This window comes from Bos grunniens, chromosome 2 (genome assembly GCF_055505025.1).
Source record: "Bos grunniens cultivar Pamir isolate PY7600 chromosome 2, Bosgru_T2T1.0, whole genome shotgun sequence".
In the NCBI taxonomy this organism is placed as follows: domain Eukaryota; kingdom Metazoa; phylum Chordata; class Mammalia; order Artiodactyla; family Bovidae; genus Bos; species Bos grunniens.
This window is the reverse complement of record NC_141166.1, coordinates 47,753,237-47,768,541: the sequence shown is the minus strand read 5'-3', so window position 1 is coordinate 47,768,541 and position 15,305 is coordinate 47,753,237. Positions and strand designations below refer to the sequence as shown.

At 40.3% G+C, this 15,305-nt stretch overlaps 1 protein-coding gene across 3 annotated transcripts in view; it reads left to right on the top strand.

Annotated features, from left to right (window-relative positions):
* The first annotated feature begins 782 nt into the window (after positions 1–782).
* SGO2 (shugoshin 2) overlaps positions 783–15,305 on the top strand; it is a 28,799-nt gene continuing 14,276 nt past the window's right edge. For all 3 annotated transcript variants that reach the window (XM_086346733.1, XM_086346718.1, XM_086346722.1), the window contains exons 1-5: positions 783–888; positions 9,079–9,213; positions 11,435–11,610; positions 12,623–12,700; positions 13,698–13,783. Coding sequence is in view for 1 of the 3 variants with exons in the window: in XM_086346718.1 (XP_086202844.1) it covers positions 9,081–9,213; positions 11,435–11,610; positions 12,623–12,700; positions 13,698–13,783 (473 nt within the window). In the remaining 2 variants the exon portion in view is untranslated. The remainder of the gene's footprint in view (positions 889–9,078; positions 9,214–11,434; positions 11,611–12,622; positions 12,701–13,697; positions 13,784–15,305) is intronic.

Genomic DNA, 15,305 nt, shown 5'->3' with positions numbered 1-15,305 from the left:
AAAGTAAAATGAAAAGTTGTGAGTCTCAAATGTTTCCAAATGAACAAAATATTGACATGGCTATAAGGTTGACTATATCACTGTATAATTAACTAGTAAAACCTAGATTTAACCAACTATTTTCATTTCCAAACTAATACAATACAAAGAGAAAGTTTTATTCTCTGTATAGTTTTTCCAGATTATGAAAGTCACTTGTGAAAGGAAACTAAGCTAATTAACCTGGAACATAAAGTTTATAATACATATTTCTGTGTCGTTGTGAGTAACGGAAAATGCCATTCTTGTATATTTAGCTAAAACAAACCATTAGTATAAGAACTAAGTTTTAACGAGATCCAGCATTTCAAATTTCTTTGCCGCATTCCCCTCGAAAAGTTAAAAGAAAAAATGGAGAGGGCTTTTAAGTGGAAACTAAATAACCCTGCTGGCGTCATACTGCAAAGATGCAGAAGAACTGGTAAAATGTGGGCAGGCAGTTTTACAGTAGCGTCAGAAACAACGAAAACTTTCCAACAGGCTTCAGGTGGCTGCCAAGCCTTTTAAACATCTGATTGGAAAAACCTAGTTTTGTCAAAGGGGAGTTTCCTTTTTCTTAAACGCATTAGGAGACAGCGAACAGTACCAGCTCAAAGTCTAAGGAAGCCCTTTGCACTCAGGCTGGGTGGGCCCTGGCTTGCCTGGCCACGACCCCTTCCGTCGCTCACGGCGAGGTCCCACCCCTTTCACTTCCCACTTCCTGGTAACCAAGTTGCTTTGCGCCTCCTTCTCAGGACCTGATTGGCTGGTGCGGGGAACGCTAACGGTTACAGAGTTTAAACCCAAGCTCTGGCCGCGAACGCCGGGCTCCCGGAGCTGGGTGCTGGTTCCCCCGACCCTGAAAAAGCGGTAAGTCAGTGACCTATGACATTTGGTGTGGGTCCCCTCGTCTGGCGGTATCCATGCCTTTCCCGAGCCGAACCACTGTGCGCTGCCGTCCGAGGTCTCTGGTCAGCCTAGCCGCCCACGGCCCCGCCCACTCCGGTCTCCGGATCCGCGACTTCAGCTTGGTCTCCGAGGGGCTTCTTGGCAATGGCGCTGGGTCGTATCTGAGTCGCTGCCTCTTGTCCTGGGAGTTTGAGCGCTCTGTTCTGTGAGGAGGCGAGCCGCCAGGCCAGTTCTTGGCAGGAAGGGATTTCTGTCTTTTTGACTACTGCTTTTAGAACAATATCTGGTTCACTGTGAGCTCTCAGTAAATAGGCTGAATGACTGTTAAGAGACTGCTTACCCGGGATCTCGGAGGACCCTCTCCTTTGGAGCGCTCGTTTAGAAGGGAGGCTGACTGAAGGCGAAGACTGGGAAGAGCTTAGAACTTGAACTTCTTAGAACTGTATGTAGGGTCTTGACATACAGGTAGGATTTCGCTAGGCAGTATGGACTGTGAATTTTCTACATGAGGAATTCAACTCATGAGAATTGGGTGTGGAACCGAGTAGCTCTGCTTTAAAGATAGCCGAGATGCAAGCAGAGTAGTAATACATAGGTCATGTTGGTGAGAGCTTTGTGCTATGTCCAGTACTAGGCACTGTATACGCATTGGCTCATTAAGTGCTTACAGTGAGATGCCCTTATTTATATTTTTTAAATAATTGTCTAAGTCTGGAAATTGAGACTTGGAGATGCTAGAATCACATAGCAATGAAATATTAGAACTGGGGCACTAAATGTCAGAACTGGAAACCGTCTAACCACTATTTTATAATACAGTCGGTGATCCATCTTGGTTCTGAATCTGCTCATTCAACCAACTGAATCAGTGAAGAAAAAATTGGGGAAAATTCCAGAGAGTTCCTAAAAGCAAAGTTTGATTTTGCCAATTGCTGATCAACTATTTCAGTTCAGTTCAGTCGTTCAGTGGTGTCCGATTCTTTGTGACCCCATGGAGTGCAGCACACCAGGCTTCACTATCCATTACCAATTCCCAGAGCTTGCTCAAACTCATGTCTGTCTAGTCGGTGATGCCATCCAACCATCTCATCCTCTGTTGTCCCCTTCTCCTCCTGCCCTCAATCTTTCCCAGCATCAGGGTCTTTTCCAAGGAGTCAGTTCTTTGCATCAGGAGGCCAAAGTATTGAATCTTCAGCTTCAGCATCAGTCCTTCCAATGAATATTAAGGACTGATTTCCTTTAGGATTGACTGGTTTGATCGCCTTGCAGTCCAAGGGACTTCTCCAACACCACAGTTCAGAAGCATTAATTCTTTGGCGCTCAGCTTTCTTTAATAGTCCAACTCTCACATCCATACATGACTACTGGAAAAACCATAGCTTTGACTGGACGGACCTTTGTCAGCAAAGTAATGTCTCTGCTTTTTAATATGCTATCTAGGTTGGTCATAACTTTTCTTCCAAGGAGCAAGCGTCTTTTAATTTCATGGCTGCAGTCACCACCTGCAGTGATTTTGGAGCCCAAAAATAGTTTGTCACTGTTTCCATTGTTTCCCCATCTATTTGCCATGAAGTGATGCGACTGGATGCATGATCTTAGTTTTTTAAATGTTGAGTTTTAAACTAACTTTTTCACTCTCCTCTTTCACTTTTGTCAAGAGGCTCTTTAGTTCTTCACTTTCTGCCATAAGAAGGGTGTTATCTGCATAGTTGAGGTTATTGCTATTTCTCCTGACAGTCTTGATTCCATCTTGTGTTTCATCCAGCCCAGCATTTCTCATGATGTACTCTGCATATAAGTTAAATAAGCAGGGTGACAATATACAGCCTTGACGTACTCCTTTCCCAGTCTGGAACCAGTCTGTTGTTCCATGTCTGGTTCTAACTGTTGCTTCTTGACCTGCACACACATTTCTCAGGAGGCAGGTAAGGTGGTCTGGTATTCCCATCTCTTTAAGAATTTTCCATAGTCTGTTGTGATCCACACAGTCAAAGGCTTTGGTGTGGTCAATAAAGCAGAAATAAGATGTTTTTCTGGAACTCTCTTGCTTTTTTGATGATCCAGCAGATATTGGCATTTTGATCTCTGGTTCCTCTGCCTTTTCTAAATCCAGCTTGATTGAACATCAGGAAGTTCTCGGATGAAGTACTGTTGAAGCCTGGCTTGGAGAATTGTGAGCATTACTTTGCTAGCCTGTGAGATGAATGCAATTGTGCTGTAGGTTGAGCATTCTTTGGCATTGCCTTTCTTTGGGATTGGAATGAAAACTGACCTTTTCCAGTCCAGTGGCCACTGCTGAGTTTTCCAAATTTGCTGGCATACTGAGTGCAGTACTTTCACAGCATCATCTTTTAGGATTTGAAATAGCTCAGCTGGAATTTCATCACTAGCTTTGTTCATAGTGACACTTCCTAAGGCCCACTTAACTTCACATTCCAGGATGTCTGGCTCTAGGTGAGTGATCACACCATCATGATTATCTGGGTCATAAAGATCTTTTTTTGTATAATTCTTCTGTGTACTCTTGTCACCTCTTCTTAGTATCGTCTGCTTCCGTTAGGCCCATACCATTTTTGTCCTTTATTGTGCCCAACTTTGCATGAAATGTTCCCTTGGTATCTCTAATTTTCTTGAAGAGACCCCTGGGCTTTCCCATTCTATTGTTTTCCTCTATTTATTTGCTTTGGTCACTGAGGAAGGCTTTCTTATCTCTCCTTGCTTTTCTTTGGAACTCTGCATTCAGATGGGTATATCTTTCCTTTTCTCCTTTGCCTTTCACTTCTCTTCTTTTCTCGGCTATTTGTAAGACCTCCTCAGACAACCATTTTGCCTTTTTCATTTCTTTTTCTTGGGGATGGTCTCAATCACTGCCTCCTGTACAATATCAACGAACCTCTGTCCATAGTTCTTCACGCATTCTGTCTGTCAGATCTAATCCCTTAAATTGATTTGTCACTTCCACTGTATAATCGTAAGGGATTTGATTTAGGTCATACCTGAATGGTCTAGTGGTTTTCCCTTCTTTCTTCAATTTAATTCTGAATTTGGCAATAAGGAGTTCATGAACTGAGCCACATTCAGCTCCCAGTCTTGTTTTTGCTGACACTATAGAGCTTCTTCATCTTTGGCTGCAAATATAATCAGTCTGATTTCAGTGTTGACCATCTGGTGATGTCCATGTGTTGAGTCTTCTCTTGTGTTGTTGGAAGAGGGTGTTTGCTATGACCAGTGCGTTCTCTTGGTAAAACTCTATTAGCCTTTGCCCTGCTTCATTCTGTACTCCAAGGCCAAATTTGCCTATTACTCCAGGTATCTCTTGACTTTCTACTTGCATTCTAGTCCCCTATAATGAAGAGGACATCTTTTTTGGGAGTTAGTTCTAGAAGATCTTGAAGGTCATCACAGAATCGTTCAACTTCAGCTTCTTCAGCATTACTGGTTGGTGCATAGACTTGGATTACGGTGATTTTTAATGGTTTGCCTTGGAAATAAACAGAGATCATTTTGTCATTTTTGAGATTGCATCCAAGGACTGCATTTCATACTGTTTTGTTGACTATGAAGGTATGAGGGCTACTCCATTTCTTCTAAGGGATTCTTGCCCACAGTGGTAGATATAATGGTCATCTGAGTTAAATTCACCCACTCCAGTCCATTTTAGTTCACTGACTCCTAAAATGTCAGCGTTCACTCCTGCCATCTCCTGTTTGACCACTTCCAATTTGCCTTGATTCTTGGACCTAACATTCCAGGTTTCTATGCAATATTGCTCTTTACAGCATTGGGCTTTACTTCCATCTCCAGTCACATCCACAACTGGGTGTTGTTTTTGCTTTGGTTCTGTCTCTTCATTCTTTCTGGTATTATTTCTCCACTGATCTCCAGTAGCATATTGGGCACCTACCGACCTGGGGAATTCATCTTTCAGTGTCCTATTTTTTTGCCTTTTTATACTGTTCATGGGGTTCTCAAGGCAAGAATACTGAAGTGGTTTGCCATTGCTTTCTCCAGTGGACCACGTTTTATCAGATCTCTCCACCATGACCCGTCCATCTTGGGTGGCCCTACATGGCACGGCTCACAGTTTCATTGAGTTAGACAAGACTGTGGTCCATGTGATCAGATTGTTTAGTTTTCTGTGATTATGGTTTTCATTCTGTCTGCCCTCTGATGAAGAAGGATGAAAGGCTTATGGCAGCTTTCTGATGGGAGTGACTGACTGATGGGGAAACTAGGTCTTGTTCTAATGTTGTGGGGCCATGCTCAGTAAATCTTTAATCCAATTTTCAATTGAGGGACTGGGCTGTGTTCCCTACCTCTTATTTGACCTGAGGCCAAACTATGGTGGAGGTAATGAAGATAATGGTGACCTCCTTCAAAAGGTCCCATGCAGTCACTGCTGTACTCAGTGCCCCCGACCCTGCAGCAGGCCACCATTGACCTACACCTCTGTTGGAGACTCCTGGACACTCATGGGCAAGTCTGGGTCAGTCTCCTGTGGGGTCACTGCCTCTTTCTCCTGGGTCCTGGTATGCACAGGGTTGTTTGTGCTCTCCAAGAGTCTGTTTCCCCAGTCCTATGTAAGTTCTGGTGGCTCTATGGTGGGGTTAATGGTGACCTCCTCCAAGAGGGCTTATGCCATACCCAGGTCGGCTGCACCCAGAGCCCCTGCCCCAGCAGCAGTCCACTGCTGACCCGTACCTCTGCAGGAGACACTCAAACACAGTTCTGTCTCAGTCTCTGTGGGGTCTCTGGGTCCTGGTGTACACAAGGTTTGAGCCCTCTGGCGGGTATGGGGTTTGATTCTAAATGCAATTTCACCCCTCCTACCATCTTGCTGGGGCTTCTCCTTTGCCCTTGGATGTGGAGCGGCGCTGGAGCGGCCGCTGCACTGGTCCTGGAGTGACTTTGAGGAGATACTCCACGTCCAAGGGCAAAGGAGCAACTATTTACATAGCATTTACTACTATTTACAGTGTATTAGGTATTATAAGTAATATAAAGATAATATAAACTATACAGAAGGATTAATGTAGGTCATATGTAAATATTATGCCATTTTATATAAGGAACTTGAGCATTATGGATTTTGGTATCTGTGGGGTCCTGGAACAAGTACCCTGCAGGTACCAAGGAATGACTGTACCTCAGTCTCTGTATGGTAAGTCTCCCTAGAATGGGTACTTCAGTACAGAAGACCTGAAGCTGAAGAATACCAGACATATACTAGTAGCAGTTAGATATTGGTGGCCACTGTGGCTTGAGAAGAATGGACAAGGGGGAGAAAAAGAGGAGTTTAAATTATAGAAATGGGAAGAAGAGTAGATGGTGGAGAGTTTTAGATTCTATAGATTAATAAACTGTAGTGAGGGCAGGAGTAGAAGTAGGGTTGGAAAGAAGCTATTGAAATAATTCAGGTGAGACATGTTAGTGCCTGAGTCTAGGTTGATAGCAGTGGAGATACTTAAAAGTAGTCAGAGTCTAAATGAATTGTGAAGGTAGATTGGGATGTGGGGGATTTTTGACCAAAGCAACTGGAAGGACAGAGTTGAAATGGGGAAGGCTCTGAGTGGAGCAGGCTTGGGCAGGCCAAGTTTGATATGCTGTTTTAGTTATCCAAGTGGAGTTGTAGAGTAGATAATGATATGAATCCAGGGAAGTTTAGGAAAGAGTTCCAGACAGAGGACATAAATTTTGAAGTTCTTGACATCTAGGTGGTATTTTAAACCATGACTATGAATTCACTGGAAGAGTGAGGGTACGTAAAGAAATCCAAGAAGAGAACCTATTATAGCTTCAGTTCAGTTCAGTTCAGTCACTCAGTTGTGTCCCACTCTTTGCGACCCCATGAATCGCAGCACGCCAGGCCTCCCTGTCCGTCACCAACTCCTGGAGTTCACTGAGACTCACGTCCATCGAGTCAGTGATGCCATCCAGCCATCTCATCCTCTGTCGTCGCCTTCTCCTCCTGCCCCCAATCCCTCCCAGCATCAGAGTCTTTTCCAATGAGTCAACTCTTCGCATGAGGTGGCCAAAGTACTGGAGTTTCAGCTTCAGCATTATTCCTTCCAAAGAAATCCCAGGGCTGATCTCCTTCAGAATGGACTGGTTGGATGTCCTTGCAGTCCAGGGGACTCTCAAGAGTCTTCTCCAACACCACGGTTCAAAAGCATCAATTCTTCGGTGCTCAGCTTTCTTCACAGTCCAACTCACATCCACACATGACCACAGGAAAAACCATAGCCTTGACTAGACGGACCTTTGTTGGCAAAGTAATGTCTCTGCTTTTGAATATGCTATCTAGGTTGGTCATAACTTTTCTTCCAAGGAGTAAATGTCTTTTAATTTCATGGCTGCAGTCACCATCTGCAGTGATTTTGGAGCCCAAAAAAGTAAAGTCTGACACTGTTTCCACTGTTTCTCCATCTATTTCCCATGAAGTGATGGGACCAGATGCCATGATTTTCTTTTTCTGAATGTTGAGCTTTAAGCCAACTTTTTCACTCTCCACTTTCACTTTCATCAAGAGGCTTTTTAGTTCCTCTTCACTTTCTGCCATGAGGGTGGTGTCATCTGCATGTCTGAGGTTATTGATATTTCTCCCGGCAATCTTGATTCCAGCTTGTGTTTCTTCCAGCCCAGCATTTCTCATTATGTACTCTGCATATAAGTTAAATAAGCAGGGTGACAATATACAGCCTTGATGTACTCCTTTTCCTATTAGGAACCAGTCTGTTGTTCCATGTCCAGTTCTAACTGTTGCTTCCTGACCTGCATACAGATTTCTCAAGAGGCAGGTCAAGTGGTCTGGTATTCCCATCTCTTTCAGAATTTTCCACAGTTTATTGTGATCCACACAGTCAAAGGCTTTGGCATAGTCAGTAAAGCAGAAATAGATGTTTTTCTGGAACTCTCTTGCTTTTTCCATGATCCAGCGGATGTTGGCAATTTGATCTCTGGTTCCTCTGCCTTTTCTAAAACCAGCTTGAACATCAGGAAGTTCACAGTTCATGTATTGCTGTAGCCTGGCTTGGAGAATTTTGAGCATTACTTTACTGGCCTGTAAGATGAGTGCAATTGTGCGGTAGTTTGAGCATTCTTTGGCATTGCCTTTCTTTGGGATTGGAATGAAAACTGACCTTTTCCAGTCCTGTGGCCACTGCTGAGTTTTCCAAATTTGCTGACATATTGAGTGCAGCACTTTCACAGCATCATCTTTCAGGATTTGAAAGAGCTCAACTGGAATTCCATCAAGAGACTAAGAAGAAGCAGCTAGTTAGCTAGAGGGAAAAAAATAACAGGAGTTTGTGGTGTTCTGGTAGCCAATAAGATATCATTTTTGAGGAGGAAGGATAAATTAACCACATTTAATGCTGCTGTTAAATTAGGTGAGGATTGAGAACTGACCATTAGGTTAGCAGTATGAAGGTCATGAGAAACCTTGACAAATGTCATTTTGTTGGAATAGAGTAAAAGCCTGAATGAAGTAGAGTTACAAGAAGATTGGAAACTGACTATAGATACTTTTTTTTTTTTTTAAAGGAGTTTTGTTGTAAAGGCTGCAGAAAATGGAATGCATATCTGAGGATGAAGTGGGAACAGTCCCCATAGGTTTAGGTATATCTCTTCTGTTAATAACTCCAAGTTTACACTTCTTATTTTGCATCACAGTGTAGTCTGTGCCCACGTTCTATAACTCTGCATTCCTATGCAGCCTGATCCTGTTTTCTGTATCCAGTGCTTATCTTAGCTCCTGGCAGGCAGACATAATGATATAGGTTTGAGTGAAAAAAAAAAGTCATTTACCTTTTTAGGATTCTACTTTTAAACCCTTTTTGATTACATTCATACTTTCAGATTTTATATGAAGGGTTCTGCAAACACTTATGCATGGCAACCCATGCATAAGTACTCCAGTACTCTTGCCTGGAAAATCCAGTACTTGCCTGGACGGAGGAGTGTAGTAGGCTACAGTCCATGGGGTCACAAAGAGTCGGACACAACTGAGCGACTTCACTTTCACTTTCACTTTATGTACAAAGCATATTATTTAAGTCATAATTTACTTCTTAGAGTGTATTTATCAGTTGCTCTTTTTCCCTTTATTAATTAATACTATAATTTTCTGCTTTCTTTCTTTTTTTACTTCAGTGATGGAGTACCCAGCAATGGAAACCAATTCACTTTTTACCTCAGGAATTAAGAAACATGTGAAAGACAGAAGAATTTCAAAGACTACTAAGTTAAATGTTTCTCTTGCTTCAAAAATAAAAACAAAAATAATAAGTAAGTGTCATTTGTCTTAAAGTATGCTCATATTTTTAATTTTTTCTGGAGAATTGATATAGTATTTGGTACTTTATCAAATATAGAAAATGACTATTGTATTAAATGATACCTTCTCTATTCAATCCTTCCTGTCTCTTTCAACTCCTTTTATTTGGGGGTGCTTATGATGGTTTACTATCAGTCATGACAGCTGAATTTTCAGCAGTGAGGCTGGGGGATGGGTGGCCCAAGGCAGTTACCTCCTACACTGCAAAGAAAATACCAAAGTGACATTTCTGAAAAAGAACTTGAGAAAAGTGATGGATTGTCCTGATATGTTGTAGCATTTGGATGCTGGGTAATCTAGGGGTGGCTGGACTATATAGTGTGCTATAGTGGGTGATTTTATATAACCAAAGCTCATCATGAGGGCACTGAGCACTTTGGAGATGGGGTTTCATGGATTCTGGAGCTAAGATGTTGGAAGGCAAAAAAAGAAGGTGAGGAAGGTTCCCCCAGATAAATTTGCATTACTTCAGAAAATTATCTCAATGATTCATCTTCATTTTAGCCTAATTGGGGGAGGATTCCTGCTGCTGTAGCACATGTAGGAGGTAATTGTGCCTTGTGAAATAGCCAAGCCTCCTGAGTATCTTTAACTCATAGTTTTGATCCTTCCAAGGTCTCTAGGACCATCCTTTGTATCAACCCACTTTCTGTACTGGCAGTTTCCTGTTCTCTTTGACAGGACCACTGCACACCCACTGTTATGAAGGAATACACTGAGTTTGAGGAATGTAACAGCAAAATGTTATTATCCTTTAGCTTCTACAAGTCCTGAACTGGTTCTAGTCTTATCGCCCTTTGATATGTCAAAGGTGGCTGTCATTAGTGAGATATGTTATTGAATGAAAGTGAAAGTGAAGTTGCTCAGTCATGTCCTAACGGTAGCCTACCAGGCTCCGCCGTCCATGGGATTTTCCAGGCAAGAATACTGGAGTGGGGTGCCATTTCCTTCTCCAGGGGACCTTCCCAACCCAGGGATCAAACCCGGGTCTCCTGCATTGCAGACAGATGCTTTACTGTGTGAGAATAGTGGCATGTAAATCAAAATTGTGACAATATAATTATGCTTTAGGTGTACTAAGGGAACACTATGTGTAAGGTGAGCTTTACTAAGGAATTCACAATTAAATTTCTTTGCTAAAAACAGGAAAGCATTCTAAATTAAATTATATTTACATAGTGCTTGTAAAGAGAGGGGATCAAGTACAGGTTGCAATAGATGCATAGAAATAAGAGGGTATTTGGGGTGGAGCTAGAAGGTCCCACAGGATTTAGATAATCTGTCCAACATTACAGTAAGTATGCTCCCTTTCACTAGAGGTTTTGAAAAATGGACTTTGGGAGCGTTAGTGTGTTCAGTTCTGGAGCCATAGAAACTGACTCTAAAATTTTCACAGATAGGCCTAATTTCACAGATCCCCTAATTTCTCTGGGACATCTTTAGTTACAGCTTCTCTGTCCTACCTCCTCGTCAAAGACAGGAAGGAAGGTAGAGGAACAAGTAACAAGATTTAGTTTTTGTGACTGATCTAATTATCTGGAATGCTGGAATACTGTGTCTGTGGGCTTCCCTGGTAACTCAGCTGGTAAAGAATCCGCCTGCAATGCAGGAGACCCCGGTTCAATTCCTGGGTTGGGAAGTTCCCCTGGAGATGGGATAGACTACCCACTCCAGGATTCTTGGGCTTCCCTGGTGGCTCAGTCAGTAAAGGATCTGTCTGCAATGCGGGAGACCTGGGTTTGATATATGGGTTGGGAAGATTCCCTACAGAAGGGCATAGCCACCTACTCCAGTATTCTTTCCTGGAGAATCCTCATGGACAGAGGAGCCTGGTGAGCTACAGTCCATGGGGTCAAAAAGAGTCGGACACAACTGCACAGCTAAGCACAGCACACACAGCACTGTGTCTGTACTAGAGTCCTCTTACTCCTGACTCTATTCACAAACATTCTGCATTTCTCTCAACTTTTATTCATCTTGTATCTAGCTTTTATTTCTTCAGTTCCAAATTCTGGGTACATTTATTTTCAAAACTGCATCTGTGTTGTCATTCTCTGTACCTTCAGCTAAAATTTACAAAGTGAAATCAGTTTTGTTCAAAATAGTTTCATTAAGAAATATGAAAATGCATTAAGATGTTCAGTATTAACTCTTACAATTTTTTTTTTACAGACAATTCTTCTATTTTCAAAATTTCTTTAAAGCATAACAACAGGGCATTAGCTTTGGCTCTTAGTAGAGAGAGAGAGAATTCTCGCAGAATTACAACTGAAAAGATGCTGTTGCAAAAAGAAGTGGATAAACTGAATTTTGAGAACATGTTTCTTCGTCTAAAGCTAAATAATTTGGTATGGAAACTATATTGTGTTTGAATTCTGAAACTGTATTATTATAGAAGCTCCAAAAATGTGTTTTTAATCTGTAATTAGTGTAAAAAAATTATTGAAAGATTGTGCTATGTTAATGGACAAATTGTTAATGGGTAGTGAAATAGGTGTCTTGAATCTACATTCTGAACGTGTACTTGCTGCTCTGCAAACTAGTGTAATACCTTGATCAACATTTGATTGCTTATCATAAGCAAAACTTGATACATTAATATATTTTAAGAAGATTGGATCAATGCAATATATAAAGTAATTATCCTTCAGTTAAAAATAAGTAAATTTTTAAAAATTAAAAAAAGGAAAAAGAAAAATATTGGCATGTTTTCTCCAGTGAATTGAAAGGAGGGAAGTTCTCTTGAGTGTGTTCCCTCAATGGCAACTTTCCACTGGCTACAAGCCAAGTATCAGTAGAATGAAGATTGTAGTCATTGTTTTTTCTTCCGAATTCCAACTCTGTCCACAGATAGGGCAGTAAGAGCCAGTGCTCAACTAGGTTACAACTGTAACTCTTAACTCCATAGTGAGTAGAAATTAATGGAAAATGGAAAGATGACTTACTATGCTTATTGGAGTTGAAATTCCTATGACTGACAGCCTGTGGTCACTTGCCACATGATATATTATGAGAAGATTGAAAAATGTAAGAAGGGACTTCCCTGGTGGTCCATTGGTTAAGACGCCACACTTCCAATGCAGGGGGTGTGAGTTCGATCCCTGGTCAGAAAATTAAGATCCCACATTCCATGTGGTATGGCCAAAAAAAAGGAAAATTTATAGTTGATAGCTCAAAAGCATTCAAAATATATGTGTGTGTCTGTATGTATGTGTCTGTGTCTATTTGAACTATACAGTGTAACACCTTTTTAGCTCAATGTGATCTCAGTATTTTTTAAGTCTTTTCAACTGATGGTATTCATAAAAATAAAGTAAACTCAAAATTTTAAGTAATTAAAAAAGTCTTTCCTTATTTCAGAATAAGAAGCTTATAGAAATAGAAGCACTCATGAACAATAACTTGATAACTGCAATTGAAATGAGTGCTCTTTCTGAGGTAAGTAGAATTTATGCTAAATAGTGTAATATTTTTTAACATTACTGAAGATAATTGAGATAAGTTACATAGCATCAAGGTAGGTTCGTATCTTAAACTTTGTACAAAGGAATGAAGATAATGCTAATTTTACTTGGCTAACAGCAGACTGTTATTTGATATAATTGGTTATTAAAATTCTTGTGTAAAAATTAACTATTGATTAAAAGTAACACAAGACTAGACAGCTCAGTGGAACACAGGATTAAACAAACTCAAAAACATAAAAGATATTAGTAGAAAAGTAGTATTTCTAATTAGAGAAGAATTGGTATTATTTTAGAAGATAGACACAATTGAAAAACTCTTAGGGAAAAAAGTAGAGGTAGATCCTAGAGCCCCATGTCGTTCAAGGATTAACTGAATATGTAGAAATATTGTGTATGCATGGGTATACACGTGTATATTTATTCATAGGCATAGAATAAAGTTTGGGAGGTTATATACCAAAATATTAGTAGTGATTATCTTTGTATGGCATGATTAAGGATGAACTGTGTTCAATGTTCAGAGAAGGCAATCGCACCCCATTCCAGTACTCTTGCCTGGAAAATCCCATGGGCGGAGGAGCCTGGTAGGCTGCAGTCCATGGGGTCGCGAAGAGTCGGACACGACTGAGCGACTTCACTTTCATTTTTTACTTTCATGCATTGGAGAAGGAAATGGCAACCCACTCCAGTGTTCTTGCCTGGAGAATCCCAGGGATGGGGGGGCCTGGTGGGCTGCCGTCTGTGGGGTTGCACAGAGTTGGACACGATGAAGTGACTTAGCAGCAGCAGCAGCAGCAGTGTTTAATGTTATCATCTTATTATTCTCGTTAAACTATTGAAGGCTGAACACAAGAATTGTTCCATTACTATTAATATCCTTGTATAATTTGGTACTTTAATGACAAACATGGTTTAATGAGATTAGAAATTTCATTCATTTTCATTTTCTTTGTTCTTTTCAAAAATAGTTCCATCAGAGTCCCTTTCTACTGCCAAGTAGCAAGAAGAAACGGGTTAGTAAACAATGCAAATTGACACGTCTTCCATTTGCAAGGTAATTGTTTCACAACTTGTTTAAATATTGACTTGCACACTTCTGCCTGAATTGGACTTTGAGTAGTTTTTATTTGGTCTGCTTCCTTGAAACAGAAAAACATTTAAAAATAATAATGACATATTCATCAATATTGTACCAGTGAAAGACATTGAAGATATCATCTAATAGAATTCAGTTTTAAACTTTGAAATAATGTTCAGCTTTCCCATAGTTTCTGGAGAAGACAGTGGCACAGGTACACCTTGAGTTACATGGGTTTGAATTCAGTGTTTGAGAGTACTTAGATTTTCATGTAACAGTCATTGTCTATATGTGTCATACGATGTTCAGGTTGCCTGTTAAGGCAGAAATGAGATGGTCTGTGGTATCTTGCTACAGTAGGTTGTATTTGGTCATCTATGGAACCCTGCTATTCTTCAGTTTCTTCTTTTCCTCCAGGTCACCACTGGCCTCATGTTTTTTGTTGGATATATCTGATAACTATTTCTACCTTTACTATCTTGCATACTACTCAGACTTTAACTATCATCATTACTATTTACCTGATCAAAATTCCCATTTCTTGAATAATTTGATTATAATCTTAGTATCCTTGCCTGGAGAATTCCATGGACAGAGGAGCCTAGAGGGGCTACAGTCCATGGGATCACAGAGTTGGATACGACTGAGTGACAAACACTTTCACTTTTCACTATCTTAGTAAATACCCTATTTTAAACCTATCACTTTTAAAGACAGTTATTGAGGTCCAGAGAGTTTAAATGACTCAGTGAGTTAATAGCATTGATCAGGATGGTCTTGTCTCTTTTAAACAGTGCTCTTCTGTTACATAAATTACAGGTTTAATGTATTTATTCAAGTGTACAAGTAAATGCACCTATGTATTGAAGTGGTATCTGTACCATAGTAAAAAAAAAAAATGCTTATATCGTATCATTTTCTATTCATTCCAGTTTGTGCCATTGTTCTCTCTGTTTTGTACTGGTGCCACACTGCACCTGTACATTTTAATTAATTTAGTTTTTAAATGGTTTTTATTGTCTTGTAGGTACGCAGTTCTTTTTCAAGAAAATCTTGACTGTTATTATACTTACATTATTTCACATAAATTTATGAATTAAGCGTTAACTTTCCCTCCAGAAAATTTTTATTTTTTTTTAAGTAAGCTTTTGTTTGAAGTATAATATATATTTTTAAAAAGTGCAAAAATCTTCAGAGAATGGTGAATGTTCACAGTGAATACTATGGTATAACCAATACTCAGACCAAGAAACAGAATATTGCCAATACCTCAGATATCCCTGTGCCCCTTGCCAATCACTACTCACTACCCACCCAAGGATAAATATTATACTGACTTTTTACATTGTAGATAATTAATTTTGCCTAGCTTTGAATTTCATATAATGAAATCATACAGGATGTATGATTTTTATCTCCGACTTCTTTAGCTCAGCATTGTGTTTGTGAGATTCATCCATATTGTCCTATATAGTTGTAGATCAGTCTTTCTTATTGC